The sequence below is a fragment of the Oncorhynchus mykiss genome, chromosome 32 (genome assembly GCF_013265735.2).
Source record: "Oncorhynchus mykiss isolate Arlee chromosome 32, USDA_OmykA_1.1, whole genome shotgun sequence".
Lineage (NCBI taxonomy): Eukaryota > Metazoa > Chordata > Actinopteri > Salmoniformes > Salmonidae > Oncorhynchus > Oncorhynchus mykiss.
Window position 1 is genome coordinate 738,198 of NC_050572.1, and position 25,043 is coordinate 763,240.

The window sequence follows — 25,043 nt, forward strand, 5'->3', positions numbered from 1 at the left end:
GATTGTGTATGTTTTCAATGTGTTTCAGTGGCTGTGTGATTGTGTATGTTTTCAATGTGTTTCAGTGGCTGTGTGATTGTGTATGATTTCAATGTGTTTCAGTGGCTGTGTGATTGTGTATGTTTTCAATGTGCTTCAGTGGCTGTGTGATTGTGTATGTTTTCAATGTGTTTCAGTGGCTGTGTGATTGTGTATGTTTTCAATGTGTTTCAGTGGCTGTGTGATTGTGTATGTTTTCAATGTGTTTCAGTGGCTGTGTGATTGTGTATGTTTTCAATGTGTTTCAGTGGCTGTGTGATTGTGTATGTTTTCAATGTGTTTCAGTGGCTGTGTGATTGTGTATGTTTTCAATGTGCTTCAGTGGCTGTGTGATTGTGTATGTTTTCAATGTGTTTCAGTGGCTGTGTGATTGTGTATGTTTTCAATGTGTTTCAGTGGCTGTGTGATTGTGTATGTTTTTAATGTGTTTCAGTGGCTGTGTGATTGTGTATGTTTTCAATGTGTTTCAGTGGCTGTGTGATTGTGTATATTTTCTGTATGTGACTTTTTACGATAATTTATGTCTCTCTGTTTTCACATAATTTCTCTACTGTCTCTGTTCTCACCTGCCTCTGCTGTCCCTCCCCGTCTCTCTCTCCCTCTCTCTCTCGGTTATGACTTAATTCCACAGGAGATATGGATGGCCAATGGTGGGACCATGCATCTTGGCATAGCGAGGCCTTGTCTATGGTATGAATACGAATGGAGCCCCCCCACCACCCTCTACCATCTCACTTTTTCTTTGTTTTGATTTCAGATGTGCATGCATTTTTTAAACTAAATTGTATTGACCTCATCCCAACCCTGTAGGCAACAGTCAAAGGGGAGAAATCTAAACCAATGAGCAAGCATTATTATTGGACACCAACTCTAATACTCTATCTGAGAGGCAAAATAAATCAAATTGTATTTGTCACACGCGCCAAATACAACAGGTGTAGGGTTAGGGTTAACCTTACAATGAAATGCTTACTTACGAGCCCCTGACCAACAATGCAGTTTTAAGAAAAATAAGAGTTAAGATGATTTTTCTAAATCAACTAAAGTAAAAAATAATCAAACAACAATAAGAATATACAGGGGTACCGGTACGCTGTGGAGGGTAGTCCTGGAAGAGGATGTGGAACTTGGACCCCAAGGTAAAGACATTGATACGTGCAGTAGAACAACCCTAAACAAGGCCAGTCAGAATAGCTGTACTGAGAAGGCCCTGTAGTGATAAGTTATAGGTTATACCTGCCTATTGTAAAGTGCTTTCTACTTACTACATTACTCACTACAAATACTACAACACACTACAACTACTACAACCCACTACAATTACTACAACTACTACAACCCACTACAACAACAACAACAATCCTCTACAACTACTTACTGACTACTGCCTTAATTTGTTGGACCCCAGGAAGAGTAGCTGCTGCTTTGGCAGCAACTACTGCCCTGAATGCCTCTACTGATCCTACAGCTATTGTATACAGTAATCATGTGCTTATGAACCAGATTTATACTGTTAGCACTGAGGCGGTGTACCCTAGTAGGAAGTCCACTGTGTGCAGCTCACTCTGCACTAACATCAATAACATGAGAATATCTACTTATGCTATGCTTCCCAGTAAGGCAATGAAAACAAGCATGCATCCCAGAAAAGTGTACAAAATAGCCCATGTTAACACATGTAGCTTAAAAAACAAGGTTCATTAAATTAATAACTTGCTAGAAACAGATGACATTCATATTCTGACTATCTCTGAAACTCACCTAGACAATACCTTAGATGATACAGTGGTAGCAATACAAGGTTATAACACTTACAGAAAATACAGAAATGCCAGTGGTGGAGGTGTTGCTGTTTATATTCAGAACCACATTCCTGTAAAGATTAGAGAGGATTTCATGTTAAATACTGTTGAAGTAATATGGCTACATGTTCCTCTGCCTCACCTAAAGCTCATTGTTGTGGGAAGCTGCTATAGACCACCAAGTGCTAACCGTCAGAGTCTGGATAATGTGTGAAATGCTTGATAATGTACAGTACCAGTAAAATGTTTGGACACACCTACTCATTCAAGGGTTTTTCTTTATTTGTACTATTTTCTAAATTGTAGAATAATAGTGAAGACATAGTGAAGACTATGAAATAACACATGCAGTAACCAAAAAAGTGTAAAACCAATCAGAATATACAGTTGAAGTCAGAAGTTTACATAACTCTCTCTCTCTTCCTCCTCTCTCTCTCTTTTCCTACTCCCCTCTCTCTCTTTATCTCTCTCTCTCTCTTTCTCTGCACGTTTCCCAGTGCATGCTTCTCCATCTACCCACCACTGCTGTGGTCACACAAACTCTTAAATCAGATGCCAATTGATATATGAATTAAAATGCATGACAGTTGGATTTGTTACACAGTGTACTATCCTGCCTATACTGATTTTACAGCACAGTGTAATATATTGCCTATACAGACCTTGCAGCACATGAAGACAGCAAAGCAAGCTTTCATAGGGTTTTTCCTATACTCATCATGACAGATTCAGTGGTTATACTGATGTACCTGGATAGAGCCCCATTTGACACTAAATTCCAATGTCTTTTGATCTAAGTTTGTGTAATCACGATGCATCACATGTAATATGGCCTCCACCCTTCTTTCTGTTGAGTATGTTCTTCTATATTGTATTCTTGTTCTAATGTTTTGTTGTGAAACCTGAGAAGCCTACTTGTTGTAAAACACAACATGTGTGTTGTCACTTTGACTTCGTAGCACCCGATGACATGGCAACCGTCCAAAGATGGTGAGCGCCTGATTGGGCGGATTATACTAAACAAGAGGATGAAGGATGGAACGGTGCCCCGAGACACAGGAGCTCTGCTGGGACTCAAGGTAAGCCCTGATCCTGGACCTGCTCCTAACCCTAACCCGTAGACACAGGAGCTCTGCTGGGACTCAAGGTAAGCCCTGATCCTGGACCTGCTCCTAACCGCAAACTACAGACACAAGAGCTCTGCTGGGACTCAGGATATGGAGACGATATCTGGGGTCACTCAAATCAAATTTTATTGGTCACATGAGCCAAATACAACAGGTGTAGACATTAAATCAAATCAAATCAAATCAAATTTTATTTGTCACATACACATGGTTAGCAGATGTTAATGCGAGTGTAGCGAAATGCTTGTGCTTCTAGTTCCGACAATGCAGTAATAACCAACGAGTAATCTAACTAACAATTCCAAAACTACTACCTTATACACACAAGTGTAAAGGGATAAAGAATATGTACATAAAGATATGTGAATGAGTGATGGTACAGAACGGCATAGGCAAGATGCAGTAGATGGTATCGAGTACAGTATATACATATGAGATGAGTATGTAAACAAAGTGGCATAGTTTAAAGTGGCTAGTGATACATGTATTACATAAAGATGCAGTAGATGATATATAGTACAGTATATACGTAGACATATGAGATGAATAATGTAGGGTATGTAAACATTATATTAAGTAGCATTGTTTAATGGCTAGTGGTATATTTGACATCAATTCCCAGTATTAAAGTGGCTGGAGTTAAGTCAGTGTGTTGGCAGCAGCCACTCAATATTAGTGGTGGCTGTTTAACAGTCTGATGGCCTTGAGATAGAAGCTGTTTTTCAGTCTCTCGGTCTCAGCTTTGATGCACCTGTACTGACCTCGCCTTCTGGATGATAGCGGGGTGAACAGGCAGTGGCTCGGGTGGTTGTTGTCCTTGATGATCTTTATGGCCTTCCTGTGACATCGGGTGGTGTAGGTGTCCTGAAGGGCAGGTAGTTTGCCCCCGGTGATGCGTTGTGCAGACCTCACTACCCTCTGGAGAGCCTTACGGTTGTGGGCGGAGCAGTTGCCGTACCAGGCATACAGCCTGACAGGATGCTCTCGATTGTGCATCTGTAGAAGTTTGTGAGTGCTTTTGGTGACAAGCCGAATTTCTTCAGCCTCCTGAGGTTGAAGAGGCGCTGCTGCGCCTTCTTCATGATGCTGTCTGTGTGGGTGGACCAATTCAGTTTGTCTGTGATGTGTACGCCGAGGAACTTAAAACTTACTACCCTCTCCACTGCTTTACATGAAATGCTTACTTATGAGCCCATTTCCCAACAGTGCAGAGTTTAAAATATTTGATAAATAAACTATTTAAACATTGAGGGAATCATATTTGAGTTAGAAAATGATGTTCATATGATAGGTAAGACATACAAAACCTTGCAGAGTTTATCCAACTGACAATCTTTTAGAAAAAAAGATTAACTATTGGAACCAAGACTTAAAAAGAACTGATGTTGGTTCAAGATCGAGGGAAAGTTGGAGTGTAACGAAATTACAGTTAACAAAAATGTAGTGGGTCTGGTCAGGGTGATGTAGATGGGGGGAGCTAGTGGGTCTGGGCAGGGTGATGCAGATGGGGGGAGCTAGTGGGTCTGGGCAGGGTGATGTAGTTGATCTGCAGATGGGGGAGCTAGTGGGAATGGGCAGGGTGATGTAGCTGATCTGCAGATGGGGGGAGCTAGTGGGTCTGGGCAGGGTGATGTAGTTGATCTGCAGATGGGGGAGCGAGTGGGTCTGGGCAGGGTGATGTAGTTGATCTGCAGATGGGGGAGCTAGTGGGTCTGGGCAGGGTGATGTAGTTGATCTGCAGATGGGACTGGGCAGGGTGATGTAGTTGATCTGGAGATGGGGGAGCTAGTGGGACTGGGCAGGGTGGTGTAGTTGATGTTTGTATGATGTTGTAGTTTATGTATGTTTTGTATTGTTTATAACATATCAAATCAAATCTTACAAAATAAAGGAAATAGTAACAACACAAAAACAATAACAAGGCTATATAAATGGAGTACCAGTACCAAGTAAATGTGTAGGGGTACCAGGTAATAACGAGGCTATATACAGGGGTACCAGGTAATAACATGTCTATAAACAGGGAGTACCAGGTAATAACATGGCTATAAACAGGGAGTACCAGGTAATAACATGACTATATACAGGGGTACCAGGTAATAACATGGCTATATACAGGGAGTACCATGTAATAACATGGCTATATACAGGGAGTACCAGGTAATAACATGGCTATATACAGGGAGTACCAGGTAATAACGAGGCTATATACAGGAGTACCAGGTAATAACAAGGCTATATACAGAGGTACCAGGTAATAACATGGCTATATACAGGGAGTACCAGGTAATAACATGGCTATATATAGGGAAGTAATAACATGGTTATATACAAGGAGTACCAGGTAATAACAGGGCTATATACAGGGAGTATTAGGTAATAACATGGCTATATACAGGGAGTACCAGGTAACAAATGGCTATGTACAAGGTGTACCAGGTAATAAAATGACTATATACAAAGTGTACCAGGTAATAAATCAAATCAAATCAAATTAAATCAAATCTATTTATATAGCCCTTAGTACATCAGCTGATATCTCAAAGTGCTGTACAGAAACCCAGCCTAAAACCCCAAACAGCAAGCAATGCAGGTGTAGAAGCACGGTGGCTAGGAAAAATTCCCTAGAAAGGCCAAAACCTAGGAAGAAACCTAAAGAGGAACCAGGCTATGTGGCCAGTCCTCTTCTGGCTGTGCCGGGTGGAGATTATAACAGAACATAGCCAAGATGTTCAAATGTTCATAAATGACCAGCATGGTCCAATAATAATAAGGCAGAACAGTTGAAACTGGAGCAGCAGCACGGCCAGGTGGACTGGGGACAGCAAGGAGTCATCATGTCAGGTAGTCCTGAGGCATGGTCCTAGGGCTCAGGTCCTCCGAGAGAGAGAAAGAAAGAGAGAATTAGAGAGAGCACACTTAACTTCACAAAAGGACACTGAATAGGACAGGAGAAGTACTCCAGATATAACAAACTGACCCCAGCCCCCGACACATAAACTACTGCAGCATAAATACTGGAGGCTGAGACAGGAGGGGTCAGGAGACACTGTGACCCCATCCGAGGACACCCCCGGACAGGGCCAAACAGGAAGGATATAACCCCACCCACTTTGCCAAAGCACAGCCCCCACACCTCTAGAGGGATATCTTCAACCACCAACTTACCATCCTCAGACAAGGCTGAGTATAGCCCATAACATGGGGTACCAGGTAATAACATGGCTATATACAGGGAGTACCAGGGAATAACATGGTTAGATACATGTAGTACCAGGAAATAACATGGCTATATACAGGGAGGTAATAACATGGCTATATACAGGTGTACCACGTAATAACATGGCTATATACAGGGAGTACCAGGGAATAACATGGCTAGATACATGTAGTACCAGGAAATAACATGGCTATATACAGGGAGGTAATAACATGGCTATATACAGGGAGTACCAGGTAATAACATGGCTATATACAGGGAGTACCAGGTAATAACATGGCTATATACAGGGAGTACCAGGTAATATCATGGCTATATACAGGGAGTACCAGGTAATAACATGGCTATATACAGGGAGTACCAGGGAATAACATGGCTAGATACATGTAGTACCAGGAAATAACATGGCTACATACAGGGAGGTAATAACATGGCTATATACAGGGAGTACCAGGTAATAACGTGGTTATATACAAGGAGTACCAGTACTGAGTCGATGTGCAGGGGTACCAGGTTAATAGCATGGCTATATACAGGGAGTACCAGGTAATAATGTGGCTATATACAGGGAGTACCAGGTAATAACATGGCTATATAGAAGGAGTACCAGTACTTAGTTGATGTGCAGGGGTACCAGGTTAATAGCATGGCTATATACAGGGAGTACCAGGTAATAACGAGGCTATATACAGTGAGGTAATAACATGGCTATATACAGGGAGTACCAGGTAATAACATGGCTATTTACAGTGAGTACCAGGTAATAACAAGGCTTTATACAGGGGTACCAGGTAATAACATGGCTATATACAGTGAGTACCAGGTAATAACAAGGCTATATACAGGGGTACCAGGTAATAACATGGCTATATACAGTGAGTACCAGGTAATAACGAGGCTATATACATAGGTACCAGGTAATAACATGGCAATATACAGGGAGTACCAGGTAAAACATGGCTATATACAGTGAGTACCAGGTAATAACAGGGCTATATACAGAGAGTATTAGGTAATAACATGGCTATATACAGGGAGTACCAGGTAACAAATTACTATATACAAAGTGTACCAGGTAATAAATCAAATCGAATCAAATCAAATCAAATGTATTTATATAGCCCTTCGTACATCAGCTGATATCTCAAAGTGCTGTACAGAAACCCTGCCTAAAACCCCAAACAGCAAGCAATGCAGGTGTAGAAGCACGGTGGCTAGGAAAAACTCCCTAGAAAGGCCAAAACCTAGGAAGAAATCTAGAGAGGAACCAGGCTATGTGGGGTGGCCAGTCCTCTTCTGGCTGTGCCGGGTGGAGATTATAACAGAACATAGCCAAGATGTTCAAATGTTCATAAATGACCAGCATGGTCCAATAATAATAAGGCAGAACAGTTGAAACTGGAGCATCAGCACGGCCAGGTGGACTGGGGACAGCAAGGAGTCATCATGTCAGGTAGTCCTGAGGCATGGTCCTAGGGCTCAGGTCCTCCGAGAGAGAGAAAGAAAGAGAGAATTAGAGAGAGCACACTTAACTTCACAAAAGGACACTGAATAGGACAGGAGAAGTACTCCAGATATAACAAACTGACCCCAGCCCCCGACACATAAACTACTGCAGCATAAATACTGGAGGCTGAGACAGGAGGGGTCAGGAGACACTGTGACCCCATCCGAGGACACCCCCGGACAGGGCCAAACAGGAAGGATATAACCCCACCCACTTTGCCAAAGCACAGCCCCCACACCTCTAGAGGGATATCTTCAACCACCAACTTACCATCCTCAGACAAGGCTGAGTATAGCCCATAACATGGCTATATACAGGGGTACCAGGTAATAACATGGCTATATACAGGGAGTACCAGGTAATATCATGGCTATATACAGGGAGTACCAGGTAATAACATGGCTATATACAGGGAGTACCAGGGAATAACATGGCTAGATACATGTAGTACCAGGAAATAACATGGCTACATACAGGGAGGTAATAACATGGCTATATACAGGGAGTACCAGGTAATAACGTGGTTATATACAAGGAGTACCAGTACTGAGTCGATGTGCAGGGGTACCAGGTTAATAGCATGGCTATATACAGGGAGTACCAGGTAATAATGTGGCTATATACAGGGAGTACCAGGTAATAACATGGCTATATAGAAGGAGTACCAGTACTTAGTTGATGTGCAGGGGTACCAGGTTAATAGCATGGCTATATACAGGGAGTACCAGGTAATAACGAGGCTATATACAGTGAGGTAATAACATGGCTATATACAGGGAGTACCAGGTAATAACATGGCTATTTACAGTGAGTACCAGGTAATAACAAGGCTTTATACAGGGGTACCAGGTAATAACATGGCTATATACAGTGAGTACCAGGTAATAACAAGGCTATATACAGGGGTACCAGGTAATAACATGGCTATATACAGTGAGTACCAGGTAATAACGAGGCTATATACATAGGTACCAGGTAATAACATGGCAATATACAGGGAGTACCAGGTAAAACATGGCTATATACAGTGAGTACCAGGTAATAACAGGGCTATATACAGAGAGTATTAGGTAATAACATGGCTATATACAGGGAGTACCAGGTAACAAATTACTATATACAAAGTGTACCAGGTAATAAATCAAATCGAATCAAATCAAATCAAATGTATTTATATAGCCCTTCGTACATCAGCTGATATCTCAAAGTGCTGTACAGAAACCCTGCCTAAAACCCCAAACAGCAAGCAATGCAGGTGTAGAAGCACGGTGGCTAGGAAAAACTCCCTAGAAAGGCCAAAACCTAGGAAGAAATCTAGAGAGGAACCAGGCTATGTGGGGTGGCCAGTCCTCTTCTGGCTGTGCCGGGTGGAGATTATAACAGAACATAGCCAAGATGTTCAAATGTTCATAAATGACCAGCATGGTCCAATAATAATAAGGCAGAACAGTTGAAACTGGAGCATCAGCACGGCCAGGTGGACTGGGGACAGCAAGGAGTCATCATGTCAGGTAGTCCTGAGGCATGGTCCTAGGGCTCAGGTCCTCCGAGAGAGAGAAAGAAAGAGAGAATTAGAGAGAGCACACTTAACTTCACAAAAGGACACTGAATAGGACAGGAGAAGTACTCCAGATATAACAAACTGACCCCAGCCCCCGACACATAAACTACTGCAGCATAAATACTGGAGGCTGAGACAGGAGGGGTCAGGAGACACTGTGACCCCATCCGAGGACACCCCCGGACAGGGCCAAACAGGAAGGATATAACCCCACCCACTTTGCCAAAGCACAGCCCCCACACCTCTAGAGGGATATCTTCAACCACCAACTTACCATCCTCAGACAAGGCTGAGTATAGCCCATAACATGGCTATATACAGGGGTACCAGGTAATAACATGGCTATATACAGGGAGTACCAGGTAATAACATGGCTAGATACAGGTAGTACCAGGTAATAACATGGCTATATACAGGGAGTACCAGGTAATAACATGACTAGATACAGGTAGTACCAGGAAATAACATGGCTATATACAGGGAGGTAATAACATGGCTATATACAGGGAGTACCAGGTAATAACGTGGCTATATACAGGGAGTACCAGGTAATAACGTGGCTATATACAGGGAGTACCAGGTAATAACATGGTTATATACAAGGAGTACCAGTACTTAGTCGATGTGCAGGGGTACCAGGTTAATAGCATGGCTATATACAGGGTGTACCAGGTAATAACATGGTTATGTACAGTGAGTACCAGGTAATAACGTGGCTATATACAGGGAGTACCAGGTAATAACATGGTTATATACAGGGAATACCAAGTAATAACATGGCTATATACAGGGAATGCCAGATAATAACATTTCTATATACAGGGGGTACCAGGTAATAACATGGCTATATGCGGCCTTCTGGGCTGCACTGAACTGTATCATTACGCACACCTGGTTCCAATTCTTCCAATTCCTCAGTGATTGTATTTGTATAAATGTGCCCTTTGTTTCCCAAATTGGGCTGTATCTTATTGTTCTCATGTCCGTTGGTGGTGTGATTACCTATGCGATGTCTTTTCCTGTGCTGCGTGTTATTGTTCCCATGTCCATTGGTCGTGTGAGTACCTATGCGTTGTCTCAGCCTGTGCTGTGTTTTGTGCATTGTGTATTACGGGTCTCATCCCGTGTCGTTTTACCCTCACTCTTTTGTTTAACCCTTGCTCTTTTGTTTTGCGAGGTCTACCCTCGCTCTTTTGTTTGGGTACATCCCAGTGTTTTTTATACATGTTTGTTTTGGGTGTATTAAAAATCCAGATGATGTATTCCTGTGCCTGTCTCCAAGTCCTTTATACCAGCGGGACACTGGACTCTTTGACCATTTTTTGGGCCTCCCTCTGACACCGCCTGGTATAGAGGTCCTGGATTGCAGGGAGTTTGGCCCTTGTGATGTACTGGGCCATACGCACTACCCTCTGTAGCGCCTTGCGGTCGGGTGGCGAGCGGCTGCCATACCAAGCGGTGATGCAGCCAGTCAAGATGCTCTCAATGGTTCAGCTGTAGAACATCTTGAGGATCTGAGGCCCCATGCCAAATCGTGAGGGGGAAGAGGTGTTGTTGTACCCTCTTCACAACTGTGTTGGTGTGTTTGTGGACCATAATAGATCCTTAGTGATGTGGACACTGAGGAACTTGAAGCTCTCGACCGGCTCCATTACAGCTCTGTCGATGTGAATGAGGTGTGTGCTCGGCCCTCCATTTCCTGTAGTCCACAATCATCTCCTTTGTCTTGATCACGTTGAGGGAGAGGTTGTTGTCCTGACACCACACTGCCAGGTTTCTGACCTCCTCTTTGTGGGCTGTCTCACTGTCGTTGGCAATTTGGCCTACCCCAGTCGTGGCGACGGCAAACTTAATGATGGTGTTGGAATCGTGCACGGCTCACTTCTTGGGTGAACAGGGAGTACAGTAGGGGATTGAGCACACACCCCTGAGGGGTCCCAATGTTGAGGGTCAGCATGGCATGTGTTGTTGGCTACAGATTTGAGTGCTACTGGGCGGTAGTCATTTAGACAGGTAACCTTGGCATTCTTGGGCACAGGGAATATGGTAGCTTGCTTGAAAAATAAAGGTATTACAGACTGGGTCAGGGAGAGGTTGAAAATGTCAGTGAAGACACTTGCCAGCTGATCCGCGCATGCTCTGAGTACACATCCTGGTAATCTGTCTGGCCCTGCGGCCTTGTTAATGTTAACCTGTTCAAAGGTCTTGCTCACATCGGAGATTGTGCACTAGCTGTTAATAGAGAGACACACACCTCCCTTGATCTTAGCGGACTCTGCCGTTCTGTCCTGCACAGAAAATACAGATAGATGTATATTATCCATGTGCTTGTTCAGCCATGACTGCGAGAAGCATAGTACTGTCATGGCTAAAACTTTTGAGAATTTCCACAAAGTTTGCTGTTTCAGTGTCTTTAGATATTTTTGTCAGATGTTACTATGGAATATTGAAGTATAATTACAAGCATTTCATAAGTGTCAAAGGCTTTTATTAACAATTACATGAAGTTGATGCATAGAGTCAATATTTACAGTGTTGACCCTTCTTTTTCAAGACCTCTACAATCCGCCCTGGCATGCTGTCAATTAACTTCTGGGCCACATCCTGACTAATGACAGCCCATTCTTGCATAATCAATGCTTGGAGTTTGTCAGAATTTGTGAGTTTTTGTTTGTCCACCCGCCTCTTGAGGATTCACCACAAGTTCTCAATGGGATTAAGGTCTGGGGAGTTTCCTGGCCATGGACCCAACATATCAATGTTTTGGTCCCTGAGCCACTTAGTTATCACCTTTGCCTTATGGCAAGGTGCTCCATCATGCTGGAAAAGGCATTGTTCGTCCCCAAACTTTTCCTGGACGGTTGGGAGAAGTTGCTCTCGGAGGATGTGTTGGTACCATTCTTTATTCATGGCTATGTTCTTAGGCAAAATTGTGAGTGAGCCCACTCCCTTGGCTGAGAAGCAACCCCACACATGAATTGTCTCAGGATGCTTTACTGTTTGCATGACAATGGACTGATGGTAATGCTCAACTTGTCTTTTCTGGAAAAACTTTTTTCCGGATTACCCAAACAATCGGAAAGGGGATTCATCAGAGAAAATGACTTTACCCCAGTCCTCAGCAGTCCAATCCCTGTACCTTTTGCAGAATATCAGTCTGTCCCTGATGTTTTTCCTGGAGAGAAGTGTCTTCTTTGCTGCCCTTCTTGACACCAGGCCATCCTCCAAAAGTCTTTGCCTCACTGTGCGTGCAGATGCACTCACACCTGCCTGCTGCCATTCCTGAACAAGCTCTGTACTGGTGGTGCCCCGAACCTGCAGCTGAATCAACTTTAGGACACTTGCTGGACATTCTTGGGCGCCCTGAAGCCTTCTTCACAACAATTGAACTGCTCTCCTTGTAGTTCTTGATGATCCGATAAATGGTTGATTTAGGTGCAATCTTACTGGCAGCAATATCCTTGCCGGTGAAGCCCTTTTTGTGCAAATAAATGATGACGGCACGTGTTTCCTTGAAGGTAACCATGGTTGACATAGGAAGAACAATGATTCCAAGCACCACACTCCTTTTGAAGCTTCCAGTCTGTTATTCGAACTCAATCAGCATGACAGAGTGATCTCCAGCCTTGTCCTCATCAACACTCACACCTGTGTTAATGAGAGAATCACAGACACGATGCAGCTGGTCCTTTTGTGGTAGGGCTGAAATGCAGTGGAAATGTTTTTGGGGGGATTCAGTTCATTTGCATGGCAAAGAGGGACTTTTTAATTCATTGCATTTAATCTGATCACTCTTCATAACATTCTGGAGTATATGCAAATTGCCATCATACAAACTGAGGCAGCAGACTTTGTGAAAATTAATATTTTACTGAGTATAATGTATCGTGATGTATAATGAGATATATACTGAGCATAATGTATATTGATGTATACTGATTGTAGTCACCATCTGCTCATCTGTCACTCCATTGATAATTTGCTAAATTCGAATTACTTCGCTACTATGGCCTATTTATTGCCTTACCTCCTCACACCATTTGCACACACTGTATGTAGACTTTCTTTTTTCTATGTGTTATTGATTGTATGCTTGCTTATTCCATGTGTAACTCTGTGTTGTTGTTTGTGTCGCGTTGCTTTATCTTGGCCAGGTTGCAGTTGGAAATGAGAACTTGTTCTCAACTAGCTTACCTGGTTAAATAAAGGTGAAATAAAAATAAAATGTATGTATAGTGATGTATACTGAGATGTATACTGATTATAATGTATAGCAGTACCCAATGGTCATACTTGATTAAAGTATAGATACCTTAATAGAACGTTACTCAAGTAAAAGTAAAGTCACCCAGTAAAATACTACTTGAGTTAAAGTCTAAAAGTATTTGGTTCTAAATATACTTAAGTATCAAAATGAAATGTAATTGCTAAAATATACGTACATATCAAAAGTAAAAGTAGAATTACAAAGAAGTACAAATTCCTTCTATTAAGCAAAGTATTTTCTTGTTTTTAAAATGTATGGATATCCAGGGGCACACTCCATCCCTCAGACATCATTTACAGATATCCAGGGGCACACTGCATCACTCAGACATAATTTACAGATATCCAGGGGCACACTCCATAACTCAGACATCATTTACAGATATCCAGGGGCACACTCCATCACTCAGACATAATTTACAGATATCCAGGGGCACACTCCATCACTCAGACATCATTTACAGATATCCGGGGGCACACTCCATCCCTCAGACATAATTTACAGATATCCAGGGGCACACTCCAACACTCACACATCATTTACAGATATCCAGGGGCACACTCCATCACTCAGACATAATTTACAGATATCCAGGGACACGCCATCACTCAGACATCATTTACAGATATCCAGAGGCACACTCCATCACTCAGACATAATTTACAGATATCCAGAGGCACACTCCATCACTCAGACATCATTTACAGATATCCAGGGGCACACTCCATCACTCAGACATCATTTACAGATAGCCAGGGGCACACTCCATCACTCAGACATCATTTACAGATATCCAGGGGCACACTCCATCACTCAGAAATAATTTTCAGATATCCTGGGCAAACTCCATCACTCAGACATAATTTACAGATATCCAGGGGCACACTCCAACACTCAGACATCATTTACAGATTTCCAGGGGCACACTCCAACACTCAGACATGATTTACAGATATCCTGGGCAAACTCCATCACTCAGACATCATTTACAGATATCCTGGGCAAGCTCCATCACTCAGACATAATTTACAGATATCCAGGGGCACACTCCAACACTCAGACATCATTTACAGATATCCAGGGGCAAACTCAATCACTCAGACATCATTTACAGATATCCAGGGGCACAATCCAACACTCAGACATAATTTACAGATAGACAGGGGCACACTCCAACACTCAGACATCATTTACAGATATCCAGTTGCACACTCCAACACTCAGACATCATTTACAGATATCCAGGGGCACACTCCATCACTCAGACATCATTTACAGATATCCAGGGGCACACTCCATCAATCAGAAATAATTTACAGATATCCAGAGGCACACTCCATCACTCCGACATCAATTACAGATATCCAGGGGCACACTCCATCACTCAGACATCATTTACAGATATCCAGGGGCACACTCCATCACTCAGACATCATTTACAGATATCCAGGGGCACACTCAATCACTCAGACATCATTTACAGATATCCAGGGGCACAATCCAACACTCAGACATCATTTACAGATATCCAGGGGCACACTCCATCACTCAGACATCATTTACAGATATCCAGCGGCACACTCCAACACTCAGACATCATTTACAGATATCCAGGGGCACACTCCATCACTCAGACATCATTTACAGATATCCAGGGGCACACTCCATCAATCAGAAATAATTTACAGATATCCAGAGGCACACTCCATACCTCCGACATAATTTACAGATATCCAGGGGCACACTCCATTGCTCAGACATCATTTACAGATATCCAGGGGCACACTCCATCACTCAGACATAATTTACAGATAGACGGGGGCACACTCCAACACTCAGACATAATTTACAGATATCCAGATGTACACTCCATCACTAAGACATCAATTACAGATATCCAGGGGCACACTCCATCACTCACACATAATTTACAGATATCCAGGGGCACACTCCATCACTCAGGCATCATTTACAGATATCCAGGGGCACACTCGATCACTCAGACATAATTTACAGATATCCAGGGGCACATTCCATTACTCAGACATTATTTACAGATATCCAGAGGCACACTCCATCACTCAGACATCATTTACAGATATCCAGAGGCACACTCCATCACTCAGACATCATTTACAGATAGCCAGGGGCACACTCCATCACTCAGACATCATTTACAGATATCCAGAGGCACACTCCATCACTCAGACATCATTTACAGATATCCAGCGGCACACTCCATCACTCAGACATAATTTTCAGATATCCTGGGCAAACTCCATCACTCAGACATCATTTACAGATATCCAGCGGCACACTCCATCACTCAGACATAATTTTCAGATATCCTGGGCAAACTCCATCACTCAGACATAATTTACAGATATCCAGGGGCACACTCCATCACTCAGACATCATTTACAGATAGCCAGGGGCACACTCCATCACTCAGACATCATTTACAGATATCCAGGGGCACACTCCATCACTCAGAAATAATTTTCAGATATCCTGGGCAAACTCCATCACTCAGACATAATTTACAGATATCCAGGGGCACACTCCAACACTCAGACATCATTTACAGATTTCCAGGGGCACACTCCAACACTCAGACATGATTTACAGATATCCTGGGCAAACTCCATCACTCAGACATCATTTACAGATATCCTGGGCAAGCTCCATCACTCAGACATAATTTACAGATATCCAGGGGCACACTCCAACACTCAGACATCATTTACAGATATCCAGGGGCAAACTCAATCACTCAGACATCATTTACAGATATCCAGGGGCACAATCCAACACTCAGACATAATTTACAGATAGACAGGGGCACACTCCAACACTCAGACATCATTTACAGATATCCAGTTGCACACTCCAACACTCAGACATCATTTACAGATATCCAGGGGCACACTCCATCACTCAGACATCATTTACAGATATCCAGGGGCACACTCCATCAATCAGAAATAATTTACAGATATCCAGAGGCACACTCCATCACTCCGACATCAATTACAGATATCCAGGGGCACACTCCATCACTCAGACATCATTTACAGATATCCAGGGGCACACTCCATCACTCAGACATCATTTACAGATATCCAGGGGCACACTCAATCACTCAGACATCATTTACAGATATCCAGGGGCACAATCCAACACTCAGACATCATTTACAGATGTCCAGGGGCACACTCCATCACTCAGACATCATTTACAGATATCCAGCGGCACACTCCAACACTCAGACATCATTTACAGATATCCAGGGGCACACTCCATCACTCAGACATCATTTACAGATATCCAGGGGCACACTCCATCAATCAGAAATAATTTACAGATATCCAGAGGCACACTCCATACCTCCGACATAATTTACAGATATCCAGGGGCACACTCCATTGCTCAGACATCATTTACAGATATCCAGGGGCACACTCCATCACTCAGACATAATTTACAGATAGACGGGGGCACACTCCAACACTCAGACATAATTTACAGATATCCAGATGTACACTCCATCACTAAGACATCAATTACAGATATCCAGGGGCACACTCCATCACTCACACATAATTTACAGATATCCAGGGGCACACTCCATCACTCAGGCATCATTTACAGATATCCAGGGGCACACTCGATCACTCAGACATAATTTACAGATATCCAGGGGCACATTCCATCACTCAGACATTATTTACAGATATCCAGAGGCACACTCCATCACTCAGACATCATTTACAGATATCCAGAGGCACACTCCATCACTCAGACATCATTTACAGATAGCCAGGGGCACACTCCATCACTCAGACATCATTTACAGATATCCAGAGGCACACTCCATCACTCAGACATCATTTACAGATATCCAGCGGCACACTCCATCACTCAGACATAATTTTCAGATATCCTGGGCAAACTCCATCACTCAGACATCATTTACAGATATCCAGCGGCACACTCCATCACTCAGACATAATTTTCAGATATCCTGGGCAAACTCCATCACTCAGACATAATTTACAGATATCCAGGGGCACACTCCAACACTCAGACATCATTTACAGATTTCCAGGGGCACACTCCATCACTCAGACATAATCTACAGATATCCAGGGGCACACTCCATCACTCAGACATCATTTACAGATATCCAGGGGCACACTCCATCACTCAGACATCATTTACAGATAGCCAGGGGCACACTCCATCACTCAGACATCATTTACAGATATCCAGGGGCACACTCCATCACTCAGACATCATTTACAGATATCCAGAGGCACACTCCATCACTCAGACATAATTTACAGATATCCAGAGGAAAACTCCATCACTCAGACATCATTTACAGATATCCAGGGGCAAACTCCATCACTCAGACATAATTTACAGATATCCAGGGGCACACTCCAACACTCAGACATGTTTTACAGATAGCCAGGGGCACACTCCATCACTCAGACATAATTTACAGATATCCAGGGGCACACTCCATCACTCAGACATAATTTACAGATATCCAAGGGCACACTCCGTCACTCAGACATAATTTACAGATATCCAGGGGCACACTCCAACACTCACACATAATTTATAGATATCCAGGGGCACACTCCATCACTCAGACATAATTTACAGATATCCAGAGGCACACTCCATCACTCAGACATCATTTACAGATATCCAGGGGCACACTCCATCACTCAGACATCATTTACAGATAGCCAGGGGCACACTCCATCACTCAGACATAATTTACAGATATCCAGAGGCACACTCCATCACTCAGACATCATTTACAGATATCCAGGGGCACACTCCATCACTCAGACATCATTTACAGATAGCCAGGGGCACACTCCATCACTCAGACATCATTTACAGATATCCAGAGGCACACTCCATCACTCAGACATCATTTACAGATATCCAGCGGCACACTCCATCACTCAGACATAATTTTCAGATATCCTGGGCAAACTCCATCACTCAGACATAATTTACAGATATCCAGGGGCACACTCCAACACTCAGACATCATTTACAGATTTCCAGGGGCACACTCCATCACTCAGACATAATCTACAGATATCCAGAGGCACACTCCATCAATTAGACATCATTTACAGATATCCAGGGGCACACTCCATCACTCAGACATCATTTACAGATAGCCAGGGGCACACTCCATCACTCAGACATCATTTACAGATATCCAGGGGCACACTCCATCACTCAGAAATAATTTTCAGATATCCTGGGCAAACTCCATCACTCAGACATAATTTACAGATATCCAGGGGCACACTCCAACACTCAGACATCATTTACAGATATCCAGGGGCACACTCCATCACTCAGACATAATTTACAGATATCCAGGGGCACACTCCAACACTCAGACATGTTTTACAGATAGCCAGGGGCACACTCCATCACTCAGACATAATTTACAGATATCCAGGGGCACACTCCATCACTCAGACATAATTTACAGATATCCAAGGGCACACTCCGTCACTCAGACATAATTTACAGATATCCAGGGGCACACTCCAACACTCACACATAATTTATAGATATCCAGGGGCACACTCCATCACTCAGACATAATTTACAGATATCCAGAGGCTCACTCCATCACTCAGACATCATTTACAGATATCCAGGGGCACACTCCATCACTCAGACATCATTTACAGATAGCCAGGGGCACACTCCATCACTCAGACATCATTTACAGATATCCAGGGGCACACTCCATCACTCAGAAATAATTTTCAGATATCCTGGGCAAACTCCATCACTCAGACATAATTTACAGATATCCAGGGGCACACTCCAACACTCAGACATCATTTACAGATTTCCAGGGGCACACTCCAACACTCAGACATGATTTACAGATATCCTGGGCAAACTCCATCACTCAGACATCATTTACATATATCCTGGGCAAGCTCCATCACTCAGACATAATTTACAGATATCCAGGGGCACACTCCAACACTCAGACATCATTTACAGATATCCAGGGGCAAACTCAATCACTCAGACATAATTTACAGATATCCAGGGGCACAATCCAACACTCAGACATAATTTACAGATAGACAGGGGCACACTCCAACACTCAGACATCATTTACAGATATCCAGTTGCACACTCCAACACTCAGACATCATTTACAGATATCCAGGGGCACACTCCATCACTCAGACATCATTTACAGATATCCAGGGGCACACTCCATCAATCAGAAATAATTTACAGATATCCAGAGGCACACTCCATCACTCCGACATCAATTACAGATATCCAGGGGCACACTCCATCACTCAGACATAATTTACAGATATCCAGGGGCACACTCCATCACTCAGACATCATTTACAGATATCCAGGGGCACACTCCATCACTCAGACATCATTTACAGATATCCAGAGGCACACTCCATCACTCCGACATCAATTACAGATATCCAGGGGCACACTCCATCACTCAGACATCATTTACAGATATCCAGGGGCACACTCAATCACTCAGACATCATTTACAGATATCCAGGGGCACAATCCAACACTCAGACATCATTTACAGATATCCAGGGGCACACTCCATCACTCAGACATCATTTACAGATATCCAGCGGCACACTCCAACACTCAGACATCATTTACAGATATCCAGGGGCACACTCCATCACTCAGACGTCATTTACAGATATCCAGGGGCACACTCCATCACTCAGAAATAATTTTCAGATATCCTGGGCAAACTCCATCACTCAGACATAATTTACAGATATCCAGGGGCACACTCCAACACTCAGACATCATTTACAGATATCCAGGGGCACACTCCATCACTCAGACATAATTTACAGATATCCAGGGGCACACTCCAACACTCAGACATGTTTTACAGATAGCCAGGGGCACACTCCATCACTCAGACATAATTTACAGATATCCAGGGGCACACTCCATCACTCAGACATAATTTACAGATATCCAAGGGCACACTCCGTCACTCAGACATAATTTACAGATATCCAGGGGCACACTCCAACACTCACACATAATTTATAGATATCCAGGGGCACACTCCATCACTCAGACATAATTTACAGATATCCAGAGGCTCACTCCATCACTCAGACATCATTTACAGATATCCAGGGGCACACTCCATCACTCAGACATCATTTACAGATAGCCAGGGGCACACTCCATCACTCAGACATCATTTACAGATATCCAGGGGCACACTCCATCACTCAGAAATAATTTTCAGATATCCTGGGCAAACTCCATCACTCAGACATAATTTACAGATATCCAGGGGCACACTCCAACACTCAGACATCATTTACAGATTTCCAGGGGCACACTCCAACACTCAGACATGATTTACAGATATCCTGGGCAAACTCCATCACTCAGACATCATTTACATATATCCTGGGCAAGCTCCATCACTCAGACATAATTTACAGATATCCAGGGGCACACTCCAACACTCAGACATCATTTACAGATATCCAGGGGCAAACTCAATCACTCAGACATAATTTACAGATATCCAGGGGCACAATCCAACACTCAGACATAATTTACAGATAGACAGGGGCACACTCCAACACTCAGACATCATTTACAGATATCCAGTTGCACACTCCAACACTCAGACATCATTTACAGATATCCAGGGGCACACTCCATCACTCAGACATCATTTACAGATATCCAGGGGCACACTCCATCAATCAGAAATAATTTACAGATATCCAGAGGCACACTCCATCACTCCGACATCAATTACAGATATCCAGGGGCACACTCCATCACTCAGACATAATTTACAGATATCCAGGGGCACACTCCATCACTCAGACATCATTTACAGATATCCAGGGGCACACTCCATCACTCAGACATCATTTACAGATATCCAGAGGCACACTCCATCACTCCGACATCAATTACAGATATCCAGGGGCACACTCCATCACTCAGACATCATTTACAGATATCCAGGGGCACACTCAATCACTCAGACATCATTTACAGATATCCAGGGGCACAATCCAACACTCAGACATCATTTACAGATATCCAGGGGCACACTCCATCACTCAGACATCATTTACAGATATCCAGCGGCACACTCCAACACTCAGACATCATTTACAGATATCCAGGGGCACACTCCATCACTCAGACGTCATTTACAGATATCCAGGGGCACACTCCATCACTCAGAAATAATTTTCAGATATCCTGGGCAAACTCCATCACTCAGACATAATTTACAGATATCCAGGGGCACACTCCAACACTCAGACATCATTTACAGATATCCAGGGGCACACTCCATCACTCAGACATAATTTACAGATATCCAGGGGCACACTCCAACACTCAGACATGTTTTACAGATAGCCAGGGGCACACTCCATCACTCAGACATAATTTACAGATATCCAGGGGCACACTCCATCACTCAGACATAATTTACAGATATCCAAGGGCACACTCCGTCACTCAGACATAATTTACAGATATCCAGGGGCACACTCCAACACTCACACATAATTTATAGATATCCAGGGGCACACTCCATCACTCAGACATAATTTACAGATATCCAGAGGCTCACTCCATCACTCAGACATCATTTACAGATATCCAGGGGCACACTCCATCACTCAGACATCATTTACAGATAGCCAGGGGCACACTCCATCACTCAGACATCATTTACAGATATCCAGGGGCACACTCCATCACTCAGAAATAATTTTCAGATATCCTGGGCAAACTCCATCACTCAGACATAATTTACAGATATCCAGGGGCACACTCCAACACTCAGACATCATTTACAGATTTCCAGGGGCACACTCCAACACTCAGACATGATTTACAGATATCCTGGGCAAACTCCATCACTCAGACATCATTTACATATATCCTGGGCAAGCTCCATCACTCAGACATAATTTACAGATATCCAGGGGCACACTCCAACACTCAGACATCATTTACAGATATCCAGGGGCAAACTCAATCACTCAGACATAATTTACAGATATCCAGGGGCACAATCCAACACTCAGACATAATTTACAGATAGACAGGGGCACACTCCAACACTCAGACATCATTTACAGATATCCAGTTGCACACTCCAACACTCAGACATCATTTACAGATATCCAGGGGCACACTCCATCACTCAGACATCATTTACAGATATCCAGGGGCACACTCCATCAATCAGAAATAATTTACAGATATCCAGAGGCACACTCCATCACTCCGACATCAATTACAGATATCCAGGGGCACACTCCATCACTCAGACATAATTTACAGATATCCAGGGGCACACTCCATCACTCAGACATCATTTACAGATATCCAGGGGCACACTCCATCACTCAGACATCATTTACAGATATCCAGAGGCACACTCCATCACTCCGACATCAATTACAGATATCCAGGGGCACACTCCATCACTCAGACATCATTTACAGATATCCAGGGGCACACTCAATCACTCAGACATCATTTACAGATATCCAGGGGCACAATCCAACACTCAGACATCATTTACAGATATCCAGGGGCACACTCCATCACTCAGACATCATTTACAGATATCCAGCGGCACACTCCAACACTCAGACATCATTTACAGATATCCAGGGGCACACTCCATCACTCAGACGTCATTTACAGATATCCAGGGGCACACTCCATCAATCAGAAATAATTTACAGATATCCAGAGGCACACTCCATACCTCCGACATAATTTACAGATATCCAGGGGCACACTCCATTGCTCAGACATCATTTACAGATATCCAGGGGCACACTCCATCACTCAGACATAATTTACAGATAGACGGGGGCACACTCCAACACTCAGACATAATTTACAGATATCCAGATGTACACTCCATCACTAAGACATCAATTACAGATATCCAGGGGCACACTCCATCACTCACACATAATTTACAGATATCCAGGGGCACACTCCATCACTCAGGCATCATTTACAGATATCCAGGGGCACACTCGATCACTCAGACATAATTTACAGATATCCAGGGGCACATTCCATCACTCAGACATCATTTACAGATATCCAGAGGCACACTCCATCACTAAGACATCAATTACAGATATCCAGGGGCACACTCCATCACTCACACATAATTTACAGATATCCAGGGGCACACTCCATCACTCAGGCATCATTTACAGATATCCAGGGGCACACTCGATCACTCAGACATAATTTACAGATATCCAGGGGCACATTCCATCACTCAGACATTATTTACAGATATCCAGAGGCACACTCCATCACTCAGACATCATTTACAGATATCCAGAGGCACACTCCATCACTCAGACATCATTTACAGATAGCCAGGGGCACACTCCATCACTCAGACATCATTTACAGATATCCAGAGGCACACTCCATCACTCAGACATCATTTACAGATATCCAGCGGCACACTCCATCACTCAGACATAATTTTCAGATATCCTGGGCAAACTCCATCACTCAGACATCATTTACAGATATCCAGCGGCACACTCCATCACTCAGACATAATTTTCAGATATCCTGGGCAAACTCCATCACTCAGACATAATTTACAGATATCCAGGGGCACACTCCAACACTCAGACATCATTTACAGATTTCCAGGGGCACACTCCATCACTCAGACATAATCTACAGATATCCAGGGGCACACTCCATCACTCAGACATCATTTACAGATATCCAGGGGCACACTCCATCACTCAGACATCATTTACAGATAGCCAGGGGCACACTCCATCACTCAGACATCATTTACAGATATCCAGGGGCACACTCCATCACTCAGACATCATTTACAGATATCCAGAGGCACACTCCATCACTCAGACATAATTTACAGATATCCAGAGGAAAACTCCATCACTCAGACATCATTTACAGATATCCAGGGGCAAACTCCATCACTCAGACATAATTTACAGATATCCAGGGGCACACTCCAACACTCAGACATGTTTTACAGATAGCCAGGGGCACACTCCATCACTCAGACATAATTTACAGATATCCAGGGGCACACTCCATCACTCAGACATAATTTACAGATATCCAAGGGCACACTCCGTCACTCAGACATAATTTACAGATATCCAGGGGCACACTCCAACACTCACACATAATTTATAGATATCCAGGGGCACACTCCATAACTCAGACATAATTTACAGATATCCAGAGGCACACTCCATCACTCAGACATCATTTACAGATATCCAGGGGCACACTCCATCACTCAGACATCATTTACAGATAGCCAGGGGCACACTCCATCACTCAGACATAATTTACAGATATCCAGAGGCACACTCCATCACTCAGACATCATTTACAGATATCCAGGGGCAC

At 43.4% G+C, this 25,043-nt stretch overlaps 1 protein-coding gene across 1 annotated transcript in view; it reads left to right on the top strand.

Moving 5' to 3' along the window:
* Window positions 1-423: 423 nt before the first annotated feature.
* The window catches only part of rims2b (regulating synaptic membrane exocytosis 2b), a 161,317-nt gene continuing 136,697 nt past the window's right edge, over window positions 424-25,043 (top strand). The window contains exons 1-2 of the mRNA XM_036971021.1: window positions 424-729; window positions 2,801-2,920. Of these exons, the coding sequence (XP_036826916.1) occupies window positions 676-729; window positions 2,801-2,920 (174 nt within the window). The 5' untranslated portion in view covers window positions 424-675. The remainder of the gene's footprint in view (window positions 730-2,800; window positions 2,921-25,043) is intronic.